Source organism: Opisthocomus hoazin, chromosome 6 (assembly GCF_030867145.1).
Source record: "Opisthocomus hoazin isolate bOpiHoa1 chromosome 6, bOpiHoa1.hap1, whole genome shotgun sequence".
In the NCBI taxonomy this organism is placed as follows: Eukaryota; Metazoa; Chordata; class Aves; order Opisthocomiformes; family Opisthocomidae; genus Opisthocomus; species Opisthocomus hoazin.
The window spans coordinates 58,699,910-58,723,386 of NC_134419.1; the positions used below are offsets into that span (position 1 = coordinate 58,699,910).

Sequence of the window (23,477 nt, forward strand, 5' to 3'; positions counted from 1 at the left end):
GAAAAAAACTCCAACAAAAAACTCTTTCCTATTCTCTGGGATCCATCAAATGTTTTCACTGTTCTTATTCATAAAAACTGAAGCCAGAAAATAGCACGTAAGCCACTTGCTGGAGAAAACATACAGTCACGTTTCAAACTGAACAATCCAGAAACCACCTCCTCTGGCATCCACTGCTTGGCAATAGTTACTAGAAATAGGCAGACACATGATTGCCAGAAAAAAACTTTACAACTGACACGGGGTTTGTGCATCCAGTCAGAGCTGACAAACATTTCCTGTTCTGAAACTTTCCATTTAGGAAAAGTTACTAATATATGTTACAAGGCTGTTCCTTGACCACTGTAAAAGAAAAGTAAAAATCAATTGAGGTGTTCAGAAAAGCCACAAGCAGCCCCTGCAACTTTTAGACTGTCTTTTTTAGGCTCCTGTCCCAAAATCCTAGGAAAAGGATAATCTCATTCGTTTAAGAATTTGATGGCAATCCAAAACCCTGATCAACATGTGGTCGTGGGATTTAAAATATAGTATAGGAAGAGAAAAGAAAAGCTAAAGAAGGAAAAAAAAGAAGTATTGTAGACTAGTCACTTCCATGGGCTGTATGGTAAAATCTAGCATCAACATACACTGCAGAGGTGATAGGATACGACTTGTTTTGTGCGACATCTATCCCTGTGGAACCTCAGAGGACTTACAGACATGCCTGCTTTTATCTGCCCTGGAAAGACAGTATTGAAGCATGGGAACTACAACTTTCTGTTGTGTACAACCACTCCTCAAACAGTAGAAGATATGCAGAGCTCTGCTTCTTGTTTCTAGCAAGTATCTCTTTCTCTAAGAGACGTTAAGATGCCACACAGAAGGAAGCACAAATCTAGCAGAGCAGATGCTTCACAATAGCTCAAACATGATAGCTACCTCTGAAATGAGTCCTAGTACTGGCTGAAAAGCTGTCCTGAAATAACATGAAAATAAGAAGGGACAGCATGGGATGCCATTTTTCTAACTCTAATCTATTGTTTTCCTAGTGACAAAGTACAGAAGAAAATCCTTGTTCAAAGAATAACCTGCACAGATTTGCAGTATAACATGGGCAAGCTTTTAATGTCCTTTTTTGACAGGTCTATAGAAACTAATCAATTAATTAAATGGCTAATACAAAGCTCCACTAGCAGAATAAAGGTCAGCTATTTTATTGCAAAAGATTTCCATGACTAACATAAGTTCAAGTAAAAAGGTCCACACTTGACTACCAGTGTCCATGCTTCTACTGCACATAGCCTCTCCTTTCTGCACTCCTTTTTTCATTGGCCTCATGAATTAGGTACACTTTAATTACACTTACAGGAACTACAGACAACTAATCAGCATCCTCAGGAGCCATGATCTCAGGTGTGGTGAGGCGTTTCTAATACTTATTCCCTTATTCTGGGTTCTCACTTCCCTGTATACTCAAGCCTACTACATCTGTTGCTGAAATGGCCCCTAGCCTGGCCTTGCTGGCTGAGGTCACCTCTCTTTTGATCCATTGTCACGGCTGTGCAGCATTCACAACTTAGCCCCCAGAATCTACTAGGTCACCATGGTAACTGCAAGACGGTACATTTGAAAGTGCACCTGAACTAAGAATAATATCTTAAGGATTTTTTCCACCTCATCCGTTCTGCAAGTTTCCTATCTACTAACATCACCCACTACCCTTTGTATCTTCATCTGCAAATTTCAAGACCATTACACATATTAGCTAACATGAACAATCCTCACAATACAACCATATAGACATAGGAACTAAAGCATGAAGTAGTTAAAGTGGAGACTGCCAGCATTCAAGCTGGAGAGTTAGAGCTGGAAGATGTTGAGTGGCACACACACAGCTGGACGCTGGTGTCAGAGGAAGGCAGGGACTCCAGGAGGGATTCCCACTCAGTGGCAACATCAAGGGTACTGGGAAGTACTGCCTTACACAGTAATGGGATGATCCTGGCTCACAGGGAGGCATCGCATGCCTCTTCACTCCAAATTTCTACTGGCAGTCTTAACCTCTAGGTTGGGAAAGAAACTTGGCATATCCTGGAGTGGTACACAACCTCTTGGATAAATTGTGTATGTGTGGGTGATGATATTTAATTATGTGGGTATATACTGTTGCCTCACTTCCTGGGCATACTGAAGCCTGTTCAAGAAGGTTGGGACAAAGAGTAAACACCATAATGTTACAGAATACCCTGCATAAATATAGTAACAATGACTGAAATTAGCTCACATGCCACATAAGCCTATTTCCTTTGTGGAAAGATCAAAATGTTTATTAAAGCTGTGGATATTTTGTACAGACAATCCTGCATGAAGACAGCTGCTAGTAATGTATAAACCTAGAATATGACCTCTGCAGTAAAAGTTAAACCTGCTATTAGAAGAACGCATGTTTTTTCTTTTTTGCTTTAAGAGTGGGGTTGAAGAAGTCTTTTGCCTTTTATACGAAGATATTGTAACTCCCTGAGGTTTCATCTCATACTGGAAGTGCATGAGCCAAGAACAGGTAACAACTACAAACGTCTGCTTATAAGCTAATTCAACAACATCAAGCAGCAAGTGATTTTTCACACCTAAAGCAATTAAAAGTGCACTTTAAAAATAAAAGTGGAGCCAGAAATTCTTCCAAAAACCCCACAGGTTCATTGAGATATTAAATACAATATACTTAACTAAATTAACACAACCACACATTAGTTCCAGTTAACAGAGAGTGAATTTGACTAGAGAGTTAGAAAAAAGTCTGATTGATTTTTTATAGATAAATAGCCATAAATACTTCTGTGTTCGTGAGATCTACAGTAGCGGTTTTGCAAGGTATAAGTACTTAAGACTAGGAAATGCAATTATCCTTCAAGGCAGTAAGGCACACTGGAGATTTGTGTCTCCAAATCCAGCTTTGATATAGACTCAAGCAAGTTACACAAAAAATTTAGATGTACATCCCATTTCTTCACTATAAGGTCCCTGAAAAACCTAAACATAAGATACAAACTTATTCCTGAAAATGTTCTAAGTTTAAAACTATATCAAAAACTGTTTCCATGTTCATAGAAGCTGAGTATATGAATATCTGTGCTAAATTTGCACATTTGCAGTTACACTGACAGATACATGACGTGCGTGGAAAGCATTTAGTGACACGGTCCCAGACTCTTGTCTCCAGGAACACCATAGATGCTGCACCCTTAAACATGGTGGGAGAACACAGCATGCGCTTAACGCAGAGCTGAAGCCAAATGCTACAGATGTGAGGACAATCCTCTCCCTGACCCACACAGCCACCCATTGTCAGGTCCACAAGGAACGAGATGCAGTCTACATTCAAATATACATATTAAAAACAAAAAGCATAAACGGGCCAGTTTCACTCATTTGCCTCAACATCAAATTAGTGCTTATTTACCAGAAGAGACAATTGGGTTGTAAATAAACTTAAATCTCCACAGATACATGACCTCATTCTTCCCTTTGTCTTTGAAGATGTCAAAACTCAGTTCTTGACTCCTAGAAAATGAAATTCTGAATTTCAGCCACTGACCTAATGGAACACACATATGGACTTGCTTCAGTAATAAAAGTGTGCTTCGACTTGTGGCTATCATGCAAAATCTCCATAAGCAACTTTCTAAAACAGGAACAATGTCTGCTACCAAAGAGAAATATGTTAGTAGCAGATGCGAGACCATCACTTTTGGGATCAAGAGAAGCTGAACGGATCCCAAAGGTGGATTTTGTTTCTAGGTGTGAGGACTATTGACTCAGAATGCTGCACTCCTAAGAGTTTAGAATTCAGCAAAGCATGGAGAAGCAAAAGAATAACTTCCCCCCGCCCCCATCAAGAATTCTTCATAAATGGCGTAAAGGCCAAGCAGAATTACTTAAGTTCAGAGGTGCAAATCTAAGCCTATCTGTAACTTCTCACAAGTTAAGCCTTTAAACTGCTGGGGTGCACGGTTGAAAGGGAAATCAGCAACTTGAAAGCTAGACACGGTTTTAAAAACTCTGCAGTTTAAATACTTTAAGGGTAGCACACCACAGCATGCCTTCCTGGCAGAACTGTTAGTCTTTGTTCTTGTCTCATAAAAAAACTTAAAACTCAAAAAAGCCCAAAATAACCAAAACCCAACCTACTTTAAGTATTTAAGTACCAGGTAAAGAAACACACATGTCTATAAGACCAAACCAACAAATTCACTCACTATGCATCAATGCACGAGGCAAAACATCCTACAGGAGAAAAACCTCTGTACTTCTGGTGTCTCTCATTTACAGAAATTACCTTTAGTAAACAAAGAACTTTAAAAATCAGTTTGCAGGAACCTGACAGCATCACTTTAAAGAAACAGTATAGCCGCTGGATGATGAACACCACTGCAAAGTATGAGCAGGATCTTGACTCATGTTTTTGTGGAGCTGTGATGATTTCAGAGGCCCTCTGTACCAACACATATTTATACACACATACAACTCACTATGGGATCACAGCTGACACATACGTCTCATTAGAAAGCAAACAAGCAAGCATGCTTTTTGCAGGGAAGAAAAAATATAAACTCTAATATCACGAGCTCTGATTCGGGGCTCCCTTTATGGAAAGTTGTTGCATATTAACACCAGAAACATCAACAGAGTTGCAAAACATCACATCCAAAACATACTTGGCTGTCATATAATTAAACATGAGCACGTCTTTTATAAAATCATATTTTTCTAAGAATGACGCTCAGCTTATTCAAGTGAACTGCTAGTGAAAGCTAGACAGAGATTGTGTTAATATCAGAGACATGGTTTAAGGATTCAGGTTAATGCAACAGCTACAGATCATAATAATTAACCATCAATTTCTGGTCTTGAGACACTAAAGAAAAGAGTTCACATACAATAAGCAGACAAATATCAAAACAGAGATCATATATAAATGAGTCTGATTGCAAGCAAACAGCAGAACCTGAAACTTCTAAAGTTTCTTCTCTGAAGCATCACTACATAAAAAAAACTCTGCTGCTGTATCAACTGCTGTTTGTTTTTGTAATGTTTACTGAATTTTTAAAAGAAAGGATTTTCTCCTCTTCTCCTTCAGATCCTTTTCAGAAACCACTTCCCACAGTCTCCCTTTCGTAATTCATCTCCACTTAGAAGCCATCTGCTCCTTTACTCGCTAACACATGCTGCACACACTCCAAGACAAACACAATGCAGAAGCAAATGGCATGATCCGACTTTTTTTTTGTTAGGACGACTCAAGCGGGAGCAGCTCCCTCCCTCCCTCTCTCCTGCTTCCTGCCTCCTCTCTTCCGACTTCGTTGGGGGTTGCTGGGAAGCAGCATACTTTAGCTTCCAAGAGCAGGGCTTGAGAGGACCAGCTTCCCCTTCCCGCACTCAAACACAAAAAAGCAGAATGCGCATACGTGGATTCAAAGAGGTCACAGCATTTTGCACGTTCACCATGACCGAGATCAAGCAAAGCCTACCTGCAGGAGGAAGACCCCTCCACTCACCATACAGCCTGTGCCCACCATGTTCTGCAGCAGAGCTTTGGGCCAGCTCAGCAGAACTGGCTGCAGAGCAGAGCTCTGGCAAAGCAGTCATGTCAAAGGATCTAGTGACAAATGCTTCCAGCTGCTCAGCTTTTATCCTTAGACCTGAAGCCCTTTACAAGGCTAGTCAGCAGCACTAGCCTTCTTTGACAGATGGCAGAAAGGACAGTGCAGGCACCCAAGGGACTTGCCCAAAACCATCTAGCAAGGCAGTAAGAGACAAACAAATTAAATCCCAAATTCCACTGGTTTAATCCAGGCCTGGCTGCACTCTGTGTGCTTCTTGCCAGCTCTCCAGTTACCACACAGAAGAGAAGGTTAGCAGTGCCCTTGCCAGGAACACATGGGAGAGAAGAAGAAAGCCCTGAAGCTGGCAAGGGGTGGGAACGATGGCAACTGCCCAAGAGGAGAAGGCAGGCAAGCAAGGGCGGAAGGAGCACCTCAGACATTCACACTACCACCAGACGCAAAGACATTTATAGGAGTAAAGAAACAGGCAATGCCCCATGCGAGCATGTTTGCAGGGACACCTGACAGCAACTGCAAAGTGCTATGCCCAGGAAGGATTTGATACAAGTAACAGTGAAGTTGTCTTGACAAGCACAAGAACGACTCTCCTAAATAACCAGAAGGAGAGATCACAAGCAGAGTGGTGTTCAAGTGTGTACAAATGCACCCATAGAGAAAAGAGAGGCATTTGGTGTGAAGCAGTTTCTCAAGCAGTTTTCCTATTTATGTAGTGCTCGTCACTAGACTGTTTACCTGCTAAAGGTAATCAGAGTGGGAGTACATTCAGGCACCTGCTCCAACAATGACATGTACTAAAATGTATGTTTTAGCATAGAAATCAGCCATGGAAATACCACACTCTCAGCATAACAGCATTGCTGCAGAGATACAATTCAGAAGGATGTTACAACCATCTCAGTCATCTGGCATATTCAAAAATGACGAGGTCTGGGAAATATTCCTACCTGCTTCCCAGACTGCAGAAACAAAAGAATTTTCACTGCAGCTCTTCAGGTGTGCCCCTGTCACAGGTTGTCTGCTCTGTCAAAAAATTGTCTAATTGCTACTTTTTAAAAAGTGAGAAGTGCAACTTCAACTATTTCTAAGAAATGCTTTATGGTCCATTGAAACACATGCTAAGTACAAGGCAAGATTTGAATTGTCAGGAAAGGACTTTGCAAATTCCCACTTTGAGGCTAAGCCTATAAGCAGTACAGCATGAGACACATTCTGCTTCCCATGGAAAAGTTGAAGGATACTCACACAAAAATTCTTTAATAGTTACACAGTTTCTATACAAAGCCAATTTAATAAAGGAGAAATGCCAGGCACAGTGTTAATATACTACATAGCTACACATAAACACACACATCTCAGTATAAAAATAATAAAGGGTGAAATTCTCAAAGGATTTGAAGCCTGGCTGCTTAATAAAAGATTTGGTTCAATGGGCAAGCAAAACCAAACACACACACAGAGCCTTACAAACACCTGAGTATTTGGATCAAGTTCAGCCAGTCAGAGCCCACATTCACAGCTCAAAATCAAAAAAATGAATGAAAAAGGCCACAGAGTGCTTCTGTACCTTAAAAACAATTAATAGCTCTCCAAGTGTCACACTGGATTCAACAACATAAAGCATGCACCTTTACATTGCGCTACTGATCTATGACTAAAAAATCTTGCAAATGCAGCTATTGCTTTTTTTTTTTTTAATTCTTCAGGGAAGTCCTGCTTTTCCAATAAGACATTGCTTATCTGAATCAATAGGCCCTAGTGCCTTTACTGTTACAGAATGCAAGAGATGATTAAGAAGGCAGAAAAAATTTAGCAAGATGCAGCACAATGTACTTCTCTCACCATAATTTCATGCAGACAAATTACATAGTCATATTATCTCCAAGACGACAGCACCTGGAAGTGTTTGAGATGATCACAGCATCTCTGCTGAGCACACAGCAGCCAGTAAAACTACACAGCACTTGGAAGACAAGAAGATAGTTCCTCTACAGCAGAGGACAGCAGGGAGTTTTGGTCAATCAAGTGGAATTCACAAGTTTAAATTTGACTAGAACATTCATCTGCTTCTGTGATAAATGCTACATGATCCTTGATGACAACTCAGTATTACTTCCCAGGTCCAGACTACTGAGAGGAAAGAGTACTGCACACCCAAAACAACTTGTACTAACATCTCACGATCTCTCATTCAAACACTGATCCTGTCCATGCTTGATCTGCTGATATCATAGCACAGGAGGCCATAGTTGTGAAATTACTCACAAATTTTTAGAAGAGCGGTGTAAAAGCTATTGCTCAGGGAACTTCACTCACTGCAGTAACGTTTACTAAGAACTTGTGGTACACACAAGTCCACTTCAGCAAGCAAGGCACAAAACCCTCAAATAGGCAATGCTGTAACAAAACAAAAGCAGAGCAACACCTCAACCACATGCCAGCATCATTTCCTCATTTCCAGTCCGAAACCTGAGAGCTGTTAACTTTTGGATATGTCAAGAAACATTGCTGCCAGTATGTTACTCACCAAACAAAGGCTGAGGGGTTGTAGCATCTCACAAACAACAGAGTGACTCTCCCTCCCTTAAATCAGGTGAGTATGAAGCTATTCCTAGTGAGGGATAAATAAGAAGCTAATGATGGTTATTCATAGCCCTTAAAGCTAACAGTTTATCCGAGTTAAATGCAAGAGTAATAATCCCTTTATGACCTTCCCCATTTTTACTGGGGAAATGGACAAGATTTCATTAAAGACTGCTGTTAACCAGTTTTCAACTTTTTTAAATCTTGAAAGTTACACTAGCTTGAATCAGAATCTACCAGGCTATGCTGTTTATACATATCACTGAGGACTTAAAAACAGAAATGTAGGCAGGACCTTTGTCTTTTACCGTCTCTTCAAATTCAGTAAGATTTTTGCCCCAGATTTCCACAGGTATTGAACCTACATGTTAATCTGCCATGAGGCATGCCTAGAGACTATAGATCACCCAGTTTGACAAACTGGATTGCAGTGATAAAGGAGGCAAGGATTTCTTGCTGTTCTTCATGTAGTCACAAATCACTACCCCAGAAAACTTGCTCCTGTAAGCAAGGAAATATATTACCAAAACTAGCCTAGCCTTAACCTGAAATACAAGAGCTACATCTTGACCAGAAGCATGAAAGAGAAGAAACAGTAAGAGATCTGAACTGTTCAGCTAGAGAATTTTTCCTCTGTGCCTCTGTGACAAATGTGGATAATTAAACTCATCCATAATCACAAAAGATAAGAGAACAAGATATAAAGCATCTTCCTTCTGAGGAACAGGACAAACATGATTTTTCACAGACTGGCAAAGTTCACTCTCTAGGCACACTTGTACTTCATTTTCCACCATGGTACCTCTTGAGCCTTTCCTCTGAAAGACTTCTTACAATGCAGAATGCAGGTACAGACAAGCTAAAGGTCTAGTTTGAAACAACATGAACAAAAGCAAGGCAAAATTCCACCCGCTAGCAGACACTCTACCTTTATTCATCTTGGCTTTTGACAGAGCTTGGTAATAAACAGGGGAGATACGTACATGTGTCTGCTCAATCTACAAAGCACACAACTGGCAATGTACTTGGTGTAAGAACATGGCCTGGTATTACAAAGTAAACCGATGTATTTATCTTTGAAGCAGTAATACTGGTTTTGATTGTGGTTTGAGGTTTGTTTGATTTTGTTCAGATTGGCAAGTGGCTCTGTACAACTCAAAACATTTTAAGACCACAGTGTACACATTTGTTTGAGGTGCTTACTGTTGTTCCTACACAGAAAAGGCAAGAAGGGTTTCAATTACATAGTAAAAGTAAGGTAAGAAAATCATGGCATTTGAATCACACTGTGAAATGTTGCACTTGCTCCAGAAAAACTATTATATGTGTTTGCAGAAATCCATGGGAACTGTGCCTAGGACATCCACAACACGAAGAAATAACTGCGAGCTGCGTTACATAATGGAAAGTTACACAGCTGAAATACGAAAGTACCAAAGTTACACTGACTTTGTACTAAAGTTACAAAACTGAAAGGCAAATGTCTTCTTTCTCAGTTTTACCTAGTGTTCTTCTCTTGTACAGCAGATGTTACCTAGGGCACAAAAATCATCTACAACTGCTAAGCAGATTTGCTCAACACAGGATCATGCTCACTCTGCATGCTGCTCTTTATCTTGCAGTGGTTTCTACTGCAAACAGAAAACAGGCATTTTGAAGTAATTAAAAATAAGGCAGTGATATTCTACAATTTCTTTCTCTTACACCCTATCTCCCCTTTACTGTATACTTCAAATATAAGCAAAACTCACATTCATGGCCAGGGAGTGCTGATTGCACCCAAGGGTTGACAGGGACTCTGACTAGCAAGTAGCCTTGAATGTCCTAACTGATGCAGTACAGAAATTTAAACTGGATTGGTCAAAGTCAGCACCTTAACAACTTGACTGTCCTCCAGCTCATTCATTAGATCCAGCGTTAAAGCTTAATATCAGAAGTAATGTAGTTTGCAGGAGTGGGGAAGAATGCACAGGGGTCAGACTGTGGCTCGCGTGCACAGGAGCAGCCGCAGTGTCAGTACAGCTGTGCATCAAGGACAGCAGGCAGTTCACCCGGTGCTCCAGCTGTTCCAGCTGTGGTTTTGGCAGTATACAGGACATTTGGGGATGAATTAATATGCTTACGGAGACAGGAAGGACAAGACTAGGGAAACATGAATTGTTTCCAGGTTAGCTTAATTTCTTACTTGCATAGTCTCAGTCCCCATCATTTCCTGTGCAATATTGCACATATTTAAATAAACATTCTTTTCCATTTCAAATGTCCCAAGTCATGACAGTACAACAGCAGCCTGGTAAGGGAAACAATAATCAACATTTCAGCTAGTTATGAAGGAAACACAGAAGAGATCTGTTAACACTGAAGTGGCTGTGTCAGAAATGAAGAACAGGTTTAAAAGGAGACTTAGGACTTTCTGAAGTTCCAGCTGAACATGAGGAAGAACTTCTTTACTTGGAGGGTGACGGAGCACTGGAACAGGCTGCCCAGTGGGGTTGTGGAGTCTCCTACTTTGGAGATATTCAGAATCCGCCTGCGCGAGGTCCTGTGCAGCCTGCTCTAGGTGACCTTTCTTGGCAGGGGGGTTGGACTAGATGATCCACAGATCCACAACACCTACCATTTTGTGATTCTGTGACTCTCACTTCTGGCCTCACTGCATGGTCAGAGTTACCACAAGTTGTTTTGATCTGATTGTCCTCCTAATCCCCATTGCCCCTGGGGAGAGTAGTCAATTCACAACACTGCATTGCATTTGGCAGAGGGGCTGTTTCACTCTCTCTCACACGCACAGTTTCTATACAGGAGGAGACCAAAGGGAAGACAGAGCAGAGCCCTCTTACCTAGAGACCTGTCCAGCACAATCTCAGACAGTCACTATGTGGGACAGGTGGGAAGTGAGAGATTACAGCAGACTCCTGAGACAAGGTGGTTCATGGATTTAGAGCCCCTCATCTGTGAAGACAACATCTTGTCCAGTCCTGGCAACTAAAGCAGCAGTGTGCCAGGCTAAGTAATCACCAGTTTAAGAATCTGAAGGGCTAGATTCCATTTTAAGATGTTACTAAGAAGACAACTCCAAAAAACAGCTATGGGACAATTCATCTTTACTGACCGGTGGCTTCAGTAGATGTAATTTGGACAGCTGACAGGCAAGGAGGGTAGTTGGGGTAGATGATTCTATACACATCAGAAGCAACTTCTTTTATCCTACCCAAAGTTAATCTTGGTGAATCCCTTTCTGTAACATGACAGTGCCTTTCTAGTCCCTTATACTTAAGCTATGCCCTACCTGTAATCAGTATCACCCTAGATCTCCTCAGAATTAACCACTGCTGAGCAGTCCACAAAACAAGACCTGAAGTTGTAGCATAATGTGAATATTCTCTTGATCTGATTTTATGTTAATGTAAAGCTGAAAAAACACAAAGACCTTTCTGTGGAACTGACAGATAATGTAAAATTCAATGCAGTACAGTGTACACTAACGCATGATGCATACCAAGGTCTTTGGGTTCTACGATAGACACAATCCAGGGATAAATAAATTCGACACGTGAAGACTACACACAGTATGCTATCAAAAATTATTAAGCAGCCTAGTAATTAGATTGTATTACACTTATGATCATTAGACACTTCAGGTATTTTCGCATTCCAATTCTTATTAGCACCACAACAAGACCTCAGAATAATTCCATTCACATACATGCTCCCAAGTTAAAAATACAAATCATATCTCAAAAAACCAGCACAGTAAATATACATACGGGTGTATATTTCCTTCCTTGTGATATTCCAGCCAATATGAACCACAACACGGCTGTTACATACTGCCAAGAGCAAAGGAAAACAGGATACATGGCTGCATATAGGGGTTCACACCCCATACTATTTTTCTTTTAGAAAGGTAGAATACACCTGTAACAGCTTCCTTGACAACAGTACTAGAGCCACCATCCAAAATCCCTATCTACCTTGAATTCTTATGCAAAACAGAAGGCCGTAACTTGCATTTTGCAGAAGTTACTCAACAACAATTTCTAGAATTTTGCAGCCAGCTGCTTCAAAATAGCAAATATAAGAATAAAGAGATAATTTGGTAATGTTCATCTTCACTAAAAGCAGCAGTCATGCACGGAGTTACGGCTTTGGAAAAGAATCGGGTCTGATTTGATAACCCCTATCATTTTATACTTAGAAAACTTCCTGTGAAAATCAAGCATATCTGACAGTACCTGTTCCTCTTTTTCTTTGGTCTTGCTCCTGGAGACTCTGGAAGAGGTAACATCCTGAGCTGGAATGACAGAGATTTGATGCAGTGGCATGTTCATCACACCGCCTTGTTTGGTCCTATCATTTACAGGAAGGAAGCTTGAAGGCAGCACTCATTCGGTGCCATTGTCAGGCCTTGCACCTAAAAAAATAAAAATACTAGATGATGTTAAAATAGCTTGAAATGCAGTTATTTCTAAACCAAATCAACTGGACCAACGTGCACTTCTTGTTTTCTCTCTTGATTCTGAACAGGACAGAGTTTGGTGCCCTGTCTGGGTGAGAAAAGACACAGGACTTTTAAAGACCTAGAACTAGACAGGTCAGAGCACAATTTATGCTAATGAATGAATAAATAAATTATCAACCAGTTCTCAAAGTGGTCCGAGAACAGAGCCAGAGAGCAGGGTTCATACTCCAGTCTGCATGGATAGGGAGGAAGAGGAGGAAGAGCAGCTCTCCAGGTTGAGCAACAGGAACGTAGCTACCTGGAGATGGACAGAGCAAAGCTTGTGCAGGCAGTTTCCCAAGCTGCCAACCCCACCCACACTGGATCAAACTGCTTCAGGCATTATCCTGAATCATGCCGAATGCCATAGCTTTGGTTAAAAACAGTCAGTGGCCTGCATTTGGCTCTTGTCATTCACATAAACATGTACCAGCTGGCAACAGGAAGATGCATCATGTGAGCTGTTCCTTTCTTTAGACTATTAGAGAATAACGTAATCAAACTGCTTCACTAGGAATCAGGAATCCACCGGACTACACACACTTTATCCTTCTTTTTACTAACACAACAGGGAACCACTACACATAGGAAAGACAGTGATACACATAAATTAGCCAAAATGGGCAACACTAATTTAAAAGCCAGGCATAATTAGGCATAGCTTTTATTAGATTAGCGAAGTTACATTAAATAAAAAGCTTTCTGAAACAAGTAGGATCGTGCAGTATTTATTTGGAATGTAACCTGCCGCAAATGAGACACAATCAATTGTGTTTAAAGAAAGGATTAGAGGGGAATTAACACAGCAGGGACTATACTAAATAGGGCAACTGGATGGTGCATTGCTCTTCTGTTTCCATGACATATAAACTTTTTGTTTGTTTGTTTATCAATCTGTGACAGTAGAAAATAAAGAATAAGTAGATGACCTATATATTATGTTGCTTAACAATCTGGAAGTAGCACAGCCTAGCATTTAGTGCATACCCTTAACTTATATTGCATACACTTTTTATTGAATATTTAATTAAATGGAAGTTTCAAAGGTAGACCAAGCTTCCTAGGTTTTTGATTCTGTGAAATTTCCATTAGATTTCCATTTAGACTCCACAGGAGTACTGCAGTTGTGTAAAAGAAAAACAGGATCAAATCTTTTGACTGCTTTTGACTAAATGGCAAAAAAAAATCCCAAGGCACTTTATAGAGGGAATGATAGTTCAGTATCCTTTTTGCACTGAGGGGGAAAGTTATCAAAGGTCACGTAGCAAGTCATGAGCAAAACCAAAAGTGCAGGCAATGCCTGCTGCTTCCCAATCACACACTCCTTTTGCTGGATGATGCTGTCTGCCCATTAGAGTGCTCAGTCAAATTCAGAAGCATTACTGACATGTAGTCAGGATTTATATTACTTCCACAGATGCCAAGATGGCACATCATAAAGCATGCATGAAAGCTTTGAAGGTAATGCCTCCATAACTTCTAGGCATCACTGATTTTAAAAATAAAAAACACATCTATATGCATAAACATGCAACAACAAGGACACTTCCTTACTGGAGATAGGGGGAAACATGGGACTTACCAGCACTATTGTATCTTAGCATACAGAGAAAACACAGAACCTCCCCAGGTGTTCCACACACCTGTTTAGCTTCATCCTCTAAAGGAGCCAAGCCATAAGTGCCAGAAGAGAGATAAATGTGGGCTGAGACAGGAACATCAAACTGCAATAAACAAAGCAGTAAGTGAAGGTATTTTTCTAAGAAAACATAAGGAAACAAAATCCAGAGAATGTTAAGCTGCAATGAAAATATGCCAGGTAATATGTTCTGTGCTACTTCCAGTGATAGTTGAGCCAAGGAGAAGGAGATGGACTCCACTCTATGTTCCCCTCAAAAAGGGTTCTGGGCTTGCAGGCAAGGACATGTTATTACCACAAAGGAAACAAGGAAAATTATTAGAAAACACAGTTAAACCCCTCTGATGACACAAAACTAGTCCAGCCAGTTTTTCTGCAGGTACTCCGAGGATAGCGTGTTGTTAGCATTCTTTGAAAGAGCTCAACCAGCAGATATAATCCAATTAGATATTCAAAGATGATGTGAAATAGCCCTCGTCTGGTAAAGAAGCCTGGCAGATGCTCTAATAAAGCCTGCCTTTGTTCAAGAGTGGCTTAGAAAAACCTCTAAACTTAATCCAGACGCCACACTGTAGCATCCCCAATCCGGAAGATCCCTAACAACATACACACTCAAAGCCTGTCTGTATCAACCTGAAGCACGTTAACACCACAGTGCTAATTAAAGGATGAAGTTACATGAGTCAACAGATCATCTGCAGTACCAAGTGCAAACACACAAGGATGCCAGGAAAGCAATGACACTCAACATGAAGCAAATTGTAACAAGCTCCACAGGACATTTTCCGCAGCTAAACTAACGCCACATGCTTCCTGATCCAGGGGTGTGGAGTTGGGCGCCTGTGAAGAGGGATCCAAGCTTCAAGCATATCAAACTGAGGGCCTGCCAAAAAGGCCTCCAGGGAAGAAATGCTAAGGCAGGAGGGCTGCTCCTAGATACTCCCTTCTCTCCAGGATTCCAGTTAGATGGTCAGGCCATCCCTCACACAAAGTGAGGAACCCTCAAACCACAGCACCTCAAACCCAGCAGCCGAGTACACTTGCCCAGGAGGTGGTACATAAGGGCTCAGCTTCCTCCTCCCCTGTGTGATAGGCAGGTCGGTCATCTGTCTGAGAAGGAGGGGGGACTGCTGTTCACAGATTATTCACTGGAAGAAAATACTTAAGAAAACCTCTTACGAATTTGGGCGTCCAGCAAACAATAATAAAGTTAAGCCTGTTTTTGTAGCTGGGCCCTTTATTGATGCTGTCAACAGCCACTACGCCAAATACAGACTCTATGGAAGTTTCCTGCAGACCTGGCTGGGGCATATGGGAATGCCAGGACAGAGGAAAGCCTGAAGCTCTACTGTCCCCGCTATCTATGGCCACACTGGTTCCTGCAAAATGGATTCCATCAATACAGTCATTGTGGAGAGCCTTCAGAAACCAACGGCATTTCAAAAGACAACAGAGGTCCAAATCTTGGCCTCAAAGCCCACAGGAGTCCTCAGTGGAGCTAAGATTTCACCAACCCAGGTAGCCCAGTTTTGCTTTCTGCAGGGCAGGCAAAGCAGTAACTAAAAATGCCAATAGACACCCGGAACCACATCAGCTGGGTCCTCATTATGTTGCTAGAATCATGAAGCTGCAGCAAGCACAGTCAGATTCAGAGGAAATGAGACAAACTGTCTCTGAAGATAGTTAAGAAAAGAGAAGGAAGGAGAAGCACGTGCATGACTTGCGCCTGGTGGCTGGGGCATTCCCCTGAGCAGTACATCTCCCAGCAGCAACACAAGCAGAAAATTAGGTTCCCCTGGGTTATCAGCATTAAGTACGTGAGAGGGGACAACCAACAACAACAGATAACCTCACTGTAGCAGAAGCAGCTGGGAGACCACCTGAAACCCCACTTCTATCATCTACCCCATCAGGGCCTCAGTTTCCCCACTGACAAAACAAGAACCTAAATTAGCCACGAGATGAGCCTAACAGCCTGTGAACTGCTGGACTGTTACAATGAGATGTGCCATCAGAAGAACGAAGGTGGAGTAAACTATCCTGTTGTTCCTCACCTACCACCCACCTCAGCTTCTCTGTCCACTACACATTCCCAAATAAAGGCTAAACTGCTTTTTGCCAAAGATTCCCAGCTAGGCTGGGACAAGTAAGCACAAATGGTTTCCTGTCTGTGGTTTGGTATCTGCTGGAATTTAAAAACATGCAGTATGAACTACAGATTTTATTAGTTCACTTATACTTCAGAAAGTCCACCATATTCCCTTGCTACATGGCATATGTTGGAAAACTTCAGCAGAAACTGTGGAGCTGTAGTGGCACTGGCTGCAGATGTGCACAGGGCTTACCAAAAGAAAAGTGTCCTGAGGATGTATGTAGGTGTGTACACATGCTTTGCATTACTCATAGGAGGGGGAGAAAAAAACCAGCAGCCAAATATCACAGTTGTTTTCTTATTTAAAGTATAATAGTCACTCTGGACTATAACAGAATCTGCCTTTACATGCATGAAAGGTAAACCTTGGAAACTGTGTTATAAGCAAGATGACAGTCACTAACAGAAAGCAACTGGAAGAAATTTCACCTGTGCGCCATTCCTGTCTGCTCCAAGGCTTCTCACACTTTTCTTCAACTCCCCTAGTCCCCATTAATGACAGTGAGCTGTATCACATAGCTCAGTGGTCTGATAATCTGTTGGGGGGTGGTCAGGTTAAAAACAAAGCAACAGATCGCTGCTGTCCAGATAATCCAGCCACTGCAGCGCTGTGCATTGCTCTGACAATCCTGCCATAGCACGGATGCAGTCAGTGGACTTCAGGGGATCTACCAGCTGCAGGCTGGAAAGTGTTGCCCCAAGGCTTTGTGGATCACTGCCATGAACTCTGATCTGAAACTTCCCCTCTATGCGGTACAAAACCTGACCAACCCGAACAGGAATGGAAACCCTCTGAAGAAACATATGACTGCTGCAAGATGGCATAACATCTTCATTACCTGGCTTACCTTCGCCTAGCGAGATCTGAAATAATCTATTCGCACAGCTCTGGAAGTGTTTTTCTGCTTTAGGTCTTGATGTGAAATCCCAAAGCCCCATAAAAAAAAAAAAAACTTTGTGTTTTGTTCTGTTGTTGTTCTAAAACTAACAGAAGCCGTCATCCAGTGACCTTAGCAAACTCCTGTGTGCATCTTAACTTTGCTTATCTACCCTGGCATTTCAGCTGGATACAGCTTGTGCCTACTTTCTATACATTACATGTTCCATATTTGCATATATTTCCAATCCTATTAGCTTGTGCTGGCTCCAGTTCGAAGCTTTAATTTATTTTGAGCTTGTCCAGGCTCCTCCTCTACTAATGTAGCTTACATAATCCTTTTTTAGAGACGACAGATGTGCATTTTGAAAAAGAAGATCCTGCATCTGCATTTCATTTTGTTTTACTGTAACTTAATCAGTACTTTGTTAACAGCATTATTTAGGAGATGTTAACAAATGCATGTGAAGTGCATGAGGCTTGATAACTTGAGAAACAAATCTAATCAAGGGAACTTAAGGGAGAGAAACTAACACTTCTTTCCCTGCAGTACCTTTCACATTTCAGGGTTAGTATAACGTTAGAAGTGAAAAGAACCCTTGTACTCAGACCAGACAGGTATAATTCTAGACTATTGCTATTTACAACTATGCCTCTGCCCATATAACTTGCATTGTTTACTAGCTGAGCTGCAACTTCTCACTTTATCTCAGTTCCTGCTTTCCTCCACCTGCTCCTGTCCTAACAATAATCAGCTTCAAGACTTAAAAATATCTTTCTTCTAATAATTAAAAAAAAACAACCCATGTTATTATGTAGTTGAAATCAAAAGAAAGACTCAGAAAGGGAATAAGAGATCCTTCTACATGTTTCCCATGTTCCCTCTAAAAGCTTCTCAATATACAGGAATATACAGCTGTAGACTACACACAATGCATAGAGAAACAGAAGTATCTGCCAGCACTGGATGACTCCTCTCAAGCTAAGAATATGATTGCTTTTACAAACATAATACAACTAGACAAGCAAACTGTTAAACTACAGCATCAACAAATAATGGACCCAGAGCTCTTAGCAACTCCCTTCCTTGATTTCAGTGGAAGCTGAGCAGGATCTGCACCTCTGAAAAACACATTTCTTAAAATCTGTCCCCTTCAAATCAAATCAGCTGCTAAGTGCAATTATGAACTAGCTTGGTAGCATTCAAAGGAAGTAAATGTCACTTCCCTCTGTTCCAATAACAAAATAATACAGTCACTGCAGTCCCTTGAGAAAAAAAGAAATTACTTTTGTCTGCTTATGCTATTAGTAGCAACTTACCTGCATAAGAAACATCAGTGATCATTCCTGACAGCATGTGGAAAGAACAAAGCGCCAGGTGCTCTGCGCACACACACGGGCAGTAAGCTCCTGTTACAGAGGCAAAACTTCTTCTAACTGTATCAGTGGTCTGCTAGGTAATACACATTTTTAAGTACTCCCCTTGTATATTTGTTGATGAAACACTCCCTAATAACATCAGCAATAATCCCTGGGATGGTCTCTAACTATATACAAGCAAAAAGAAACAGATGTAAAGCAGAAGTTTCATTCTCTGCACTGGAAGTCCTAACAGTGGGGGCCTGGGAAAGGTCAACAGCACGGGCTGCTGATTTCTCAGCCAGCAAGCTGCTCTACCTGTTCCACTGAATTGCCAAATCCGTTTGTGTAAGGGGGTGCCACTCGTTGTTCTTTCACTTAGATAATCAGCATTTCACCTCACCCCTTCACATTGCTGTCCGCAGGTGCTTCTGAACAGAGCAGGTCTAGCACATGAATCACACCGCAAGCTGTGAGTCTTTACAGACTTGCTGCTAGCAGGATGTAATATCACAGCATGTACGGGACTTGCCTTGTTACCACTCTTAGCCATGATCCCATCAACTCCCACAATGAGTAGCAACTGGCTTCCTGAGAAATTATGGGCCCCTCACCAGAAGAAGCATTCTTCCCTCCAGTTTGGCACCTAAGCCACTCTACAGAGCAAAAACTAGGCTGTCTTAATCACATGGCTCAGATGAAATTTTTCTTAAAGATATGGATGATTACTTGCTTGTTCATGATATTCACTGTCAAATGCCACAGTACCATGCCTATTGCTACAGCTACAGTTTTTGGGAAAAGCTATTTTTCCTTCTTCATTACGTGTCAAAAAGCATTGCAGAGCAGTAACCTAGATGGATTCCATCACACTGTGCACACTGGTGACGCAGTGGTCAATGCATCTTTAACTTACTAACCCACAGAAATGGTTAGAGACACCAATGGTGAGGTTTCATACAATTTGAAATTCTCAAAAGAAAATAAAAAAGGTCATATTACTGTGAACAAAGCTTTAGGAATGGCCCACTAAGATTGCTGCAGTTGGTCCCCTGCAATTGTATATCACTGCAATCAGTGCAGAAGGGTCCACAGTACATCCATTGGATACAGAACACACTCCCCTCTCTGCTATTTATGGGCAAAAGCCAAAACCCACACTACTATGACATGCCAGGGAAAGACAGCAAGTGATGTCAAGGAGAAGGCAGCACCCCAGATCTCCAGAAGAACAGTAAATCTATTGAGAAAAATGCCCACATAATCATTACGATGTGGCACAGCACTCCATATGATGAACAATGGTTTTTAAAATAAACTGTTAATGAAGGTTATAATGAAATAGAATGAAGGACTGTCCTGGGTTTGGCCAGGACAGGGTTAATTTTTCATCAGAAGCTAGGAGGGGACACAGCCAGGCGGGCTGACCCAATCTGGCCAAACAAAGCAGGGTATTCGGTACCATGTGCCGGAAAGATTTAAGCTGCCACCCAGGCGAGCACACTGTCACCTGGCTGCTGCGGTGCTGGGATAACAGGGCCAGCAGCTTGGAGTTAGAGGGCAAGGAAGCCAAGCAGCTGGGATCCCTGGCCAGGGAAGGGGGCATTGACAAGGCCATTGGGAAAAAGCAACAAGTCCTCAGCCTCTGGAGGAGACTTCTCTCAGGCATGAGGGAGAGGCACCCCTTCAGTGAGGATTTTGTAAGCTATCCTGGCAAGTGGACCAATATGGAAAGGGGTATTCAGTACTTGAGGGAATTAGCTGTGCGGGAGCTGGTTTACTATGGCCTGGACAATGAGCAGTTACCCACACACCGAGAGGAAGCCGAGTGCACACCATCCATGTGGAGGAAGTTTGTGCAGAGCGCACCATCCTCATATGCCAACTCACTGGCAATAGTAAACTGGAAAGGTGAGGAGGCACCAACAGTGGATGAGGTGGCTGTCAGACTCCAGCAATATGAGGAAAGTCTCTCTTCCTCCCTTGTCTCAGCTGTGGAGAAATTGTCCCAGAAGATCCAGCAAGTCAAAGAGAATGTGTTCTACTCCCCACCTCTACGGGCCAGTGTCTCAGCTATTAAGGGCAAGCGCTTCTCTGCTCAGGAGAGAAGATACAGAGGATATATACCACAGGGCACCCTGTGGTTTTACCTGTGTCACCATGGAGAGGACATAAGGAAGTGGGATGGAAAACCTACCTCAAGTCTAGAGGCACGAGTGCGTGAGTTGCGAGGTAAAACAATCACAAAAGGGGATTCTGTCAGGAAAAATGCTGCTCCAGTTTCCAGCAACCAGCTCTCCAGACCAGGTAGACAGTTTGATCCTGATTCCGATCCTCTGGAAGGGATCTCCAAGTCATTTTCACAACAAGTGAGCAGCAAATTCTCTGACCAGGACTACAGGGGACCTGCCTCCAGCCAGGTGGAGGAAAGGGACAACCGCGTTTATTGGACGGCGTGGATTCGGTGGCCTGGCACGTCAGATCCACAAGAGTATAAAGCTGTAGTGGACACTGGTGCACAGTGTACTTTAAATGCCATCAGATTTCAAAGGGTCAGAGTCCATTTGCATTTTGGGATTGACAGGGGGGTCCCAGGAGCTGACTGTATTGGAGGCTGAAGTGAGCCTCACTGGGCAGGAGTGGCAGAAACACCCCATTGTAACTGGCCCCGAGGCTCCGTGCATCCTTGGTATAGACTATCTTAGGAGAGGGTATTTCAAGGACCCAAGGGGGTATCGGTGGGCTTTTGGCATAGCTGCTGTGGAGACGGAAGAAATTAAACAGCTGTCCATTTTGCCTGGTCTCTCGGAGGATCCTTCCGTTGTGGGGTTGCTGAGGGTTGAAGAACAACAGGTGCCAATCGCGACCACAACGGTGCACCGGCGACAATATCGCACTAACCGAGACTCCCTTCTCCCCATTCATCAGCTGATCCGCCAGCTGGAGAGTCAAGGAGTGATCAGCAAAACTTGCTCACCCTTGAATAGTCCCATATGGCCAGTGAGAAAATCTACTGGAGAGTGGAGACTGACAATAGACTACCGTGGCCTGAATGAAGTCACACCACCACTGAGTGCTGCCGTGCCAGACATGCTAGAACTTCAGTATCAGCTGGAGTCAAAGGCAGCCAAGTGGTACGCTACAATTGACATCGCTAATGCATTCTTCTCCATCCCTTTGGCAGCAGAGTGCAGGCCACAGTTTGCTTTCACCTGGAGGGGCATCCAGTACACCTGGAATCGACTGCCCCAGGGGTGGAAACACAGTCCCACCACTTGCAATGGGCTGATCCAGACTGCACTGGAAAAGGGTGAAGCTCCAGGACATCTGCAGTACATCGATGACATCATTGTATGGGGTGACACAGCGGAGGAAGTTTTTGAGAAAGGGGAGAAAATAGTTCAGATCCTTCTGAAAGCTGGTTTCGCCATTAAGCGAAGTAAAGTCAAGGGACCTGCTCAAGAGATCCAGTTTTTGGGAATAAAATGGCAGGATGGGTGCCGTCAAATCCCAATGGATGTCATCAACAAAATAGCAGCTATGTCTCCACCAACCAGCAAAAAGGAAGCACAGGCCTTCTTAGGTGTTGTGAGTTTTTGGAGGATGCACATCCCAAATTACAGCCAGACTGTAAGTCCTCTGTACCACGTGACCCGGAAGAAGAATGATTTTGAATGGGGCCCTGAGCAACGACAGGCATGTGAACAAATTAAACAGGAGATAGTTCATACCGTAGGCCTTGGTCCAGTCCGGTCAGGGCAAGATGTTAAAAACGTGCTCTACACTGCAGCCGGGGAGAATGGCCCAACCTGGAGTCTCTGGCAGAAAGCACCAGGGGAGACTCGAGGTCGACCCCTGGGGTTTTGGAGCCAGGGATACAAAGGATCCGAGGCCCGCTATACTCCCACTGAAAAAGAGATTCTGGCAGCATATGAAGACATTTGAGCTGCTTCAGAAGTGGTCGGCACTGAAGCACAGCTCCTCCTAGCACCACGATTGCCGGTCCTGGGCTGGATGTTCAAAGAGAGGGTCCCCTCTACACATCATGCCACCGATGCTACGTGGAGTAAGTGGGTCGCACTGATCACCCAGCGCGCCCGAATGGGAAACCCCAGTCACCCACGAATTCTGGAGGTAATCATGGACTGGCCAGAAGGCAAAGATTTTGGAGCATCACCAGAGGAGGAGGTGACACGTGGTGAAGAGGCCCCACTGTATAACAAGCTGCCAGAAGATAAGAAACAGTATGCCCTGTTCATGGATGGGTCCTGTCGCATTGTGGGGAAGCAGTGGAGGTGGAAGGCTGCTGTATGGAGCCCTACACGACAAGTCATGGAAACTGCTGAGGGAGAAGGTAAGTCAAGCCAGTTTTCAGAGGTGAAAGCCATCCAGCTGGCTTTACACATTGCCAGTCGAGAGAAGCGGCCAGTGCTCTGTCTTTACACCGACTCCTGGATGGTGTCCAATGCCTTGTGGGGGTGGCTGCAGCAATGGAAGAAGAACAACTGGCAGCGCAGACACAAACCTGTCTGGACTGCCCCATTGTGGCAAGATATTGCTGCCCATCTGGAGCAGTTGGTTGTAAAAGTGTGTCACTTGGACGCCCACGTCCCTAGGAGTCGGGCCACTGAAGAACATCAAAACAACCACCAGGTGGATCAGGCTGCCAAGATTGAAGTGGCTCAGGTGGATCTGGACTGGCAACATAAGGGTGAACTCTTTATAGCTCGGTGGGCCCATGACACCTCGGGCCACCAAGGAAGAGA

The 23,477-nt window shown here is 42.9% G+C and overlaps 1 protein-coding gene across 7 annotated transcripts in view; it reads right to left on the reverse strand.

The window, feature by feature from the left end:
* The window catches only part of MARCHF8 (membrane associated ring-CH-type finger 8), a 118,563-nt gene that overhangs the window by 75,700 nt on the left and 19,386 nt on the right, over positions 1–23,477 (reverse strand). For 5 of the 7 annotated variants that reach the window (XM_075423309.1, XM_075423311.1, XM_075423304.1 and 2 more), the window contains exon 2: positions 12,419–12,597. In XM_075423309.1, coding sequence (XP_075279424.1) covers positions 12,419–12,514 — 96 coding nt within the window. In that variant the 5' untranslated portion in view covers positions 12,515–12,597. Of the gene's footprint in view, positions 1–12,418; positions 12,615–14,266; positions 14,409–23,477 lie in introns of all 7 variants that reach the window. The other 2 variants (XM_075423306.1, XM_075423308.1) reach the window with 2 other exon arrangements.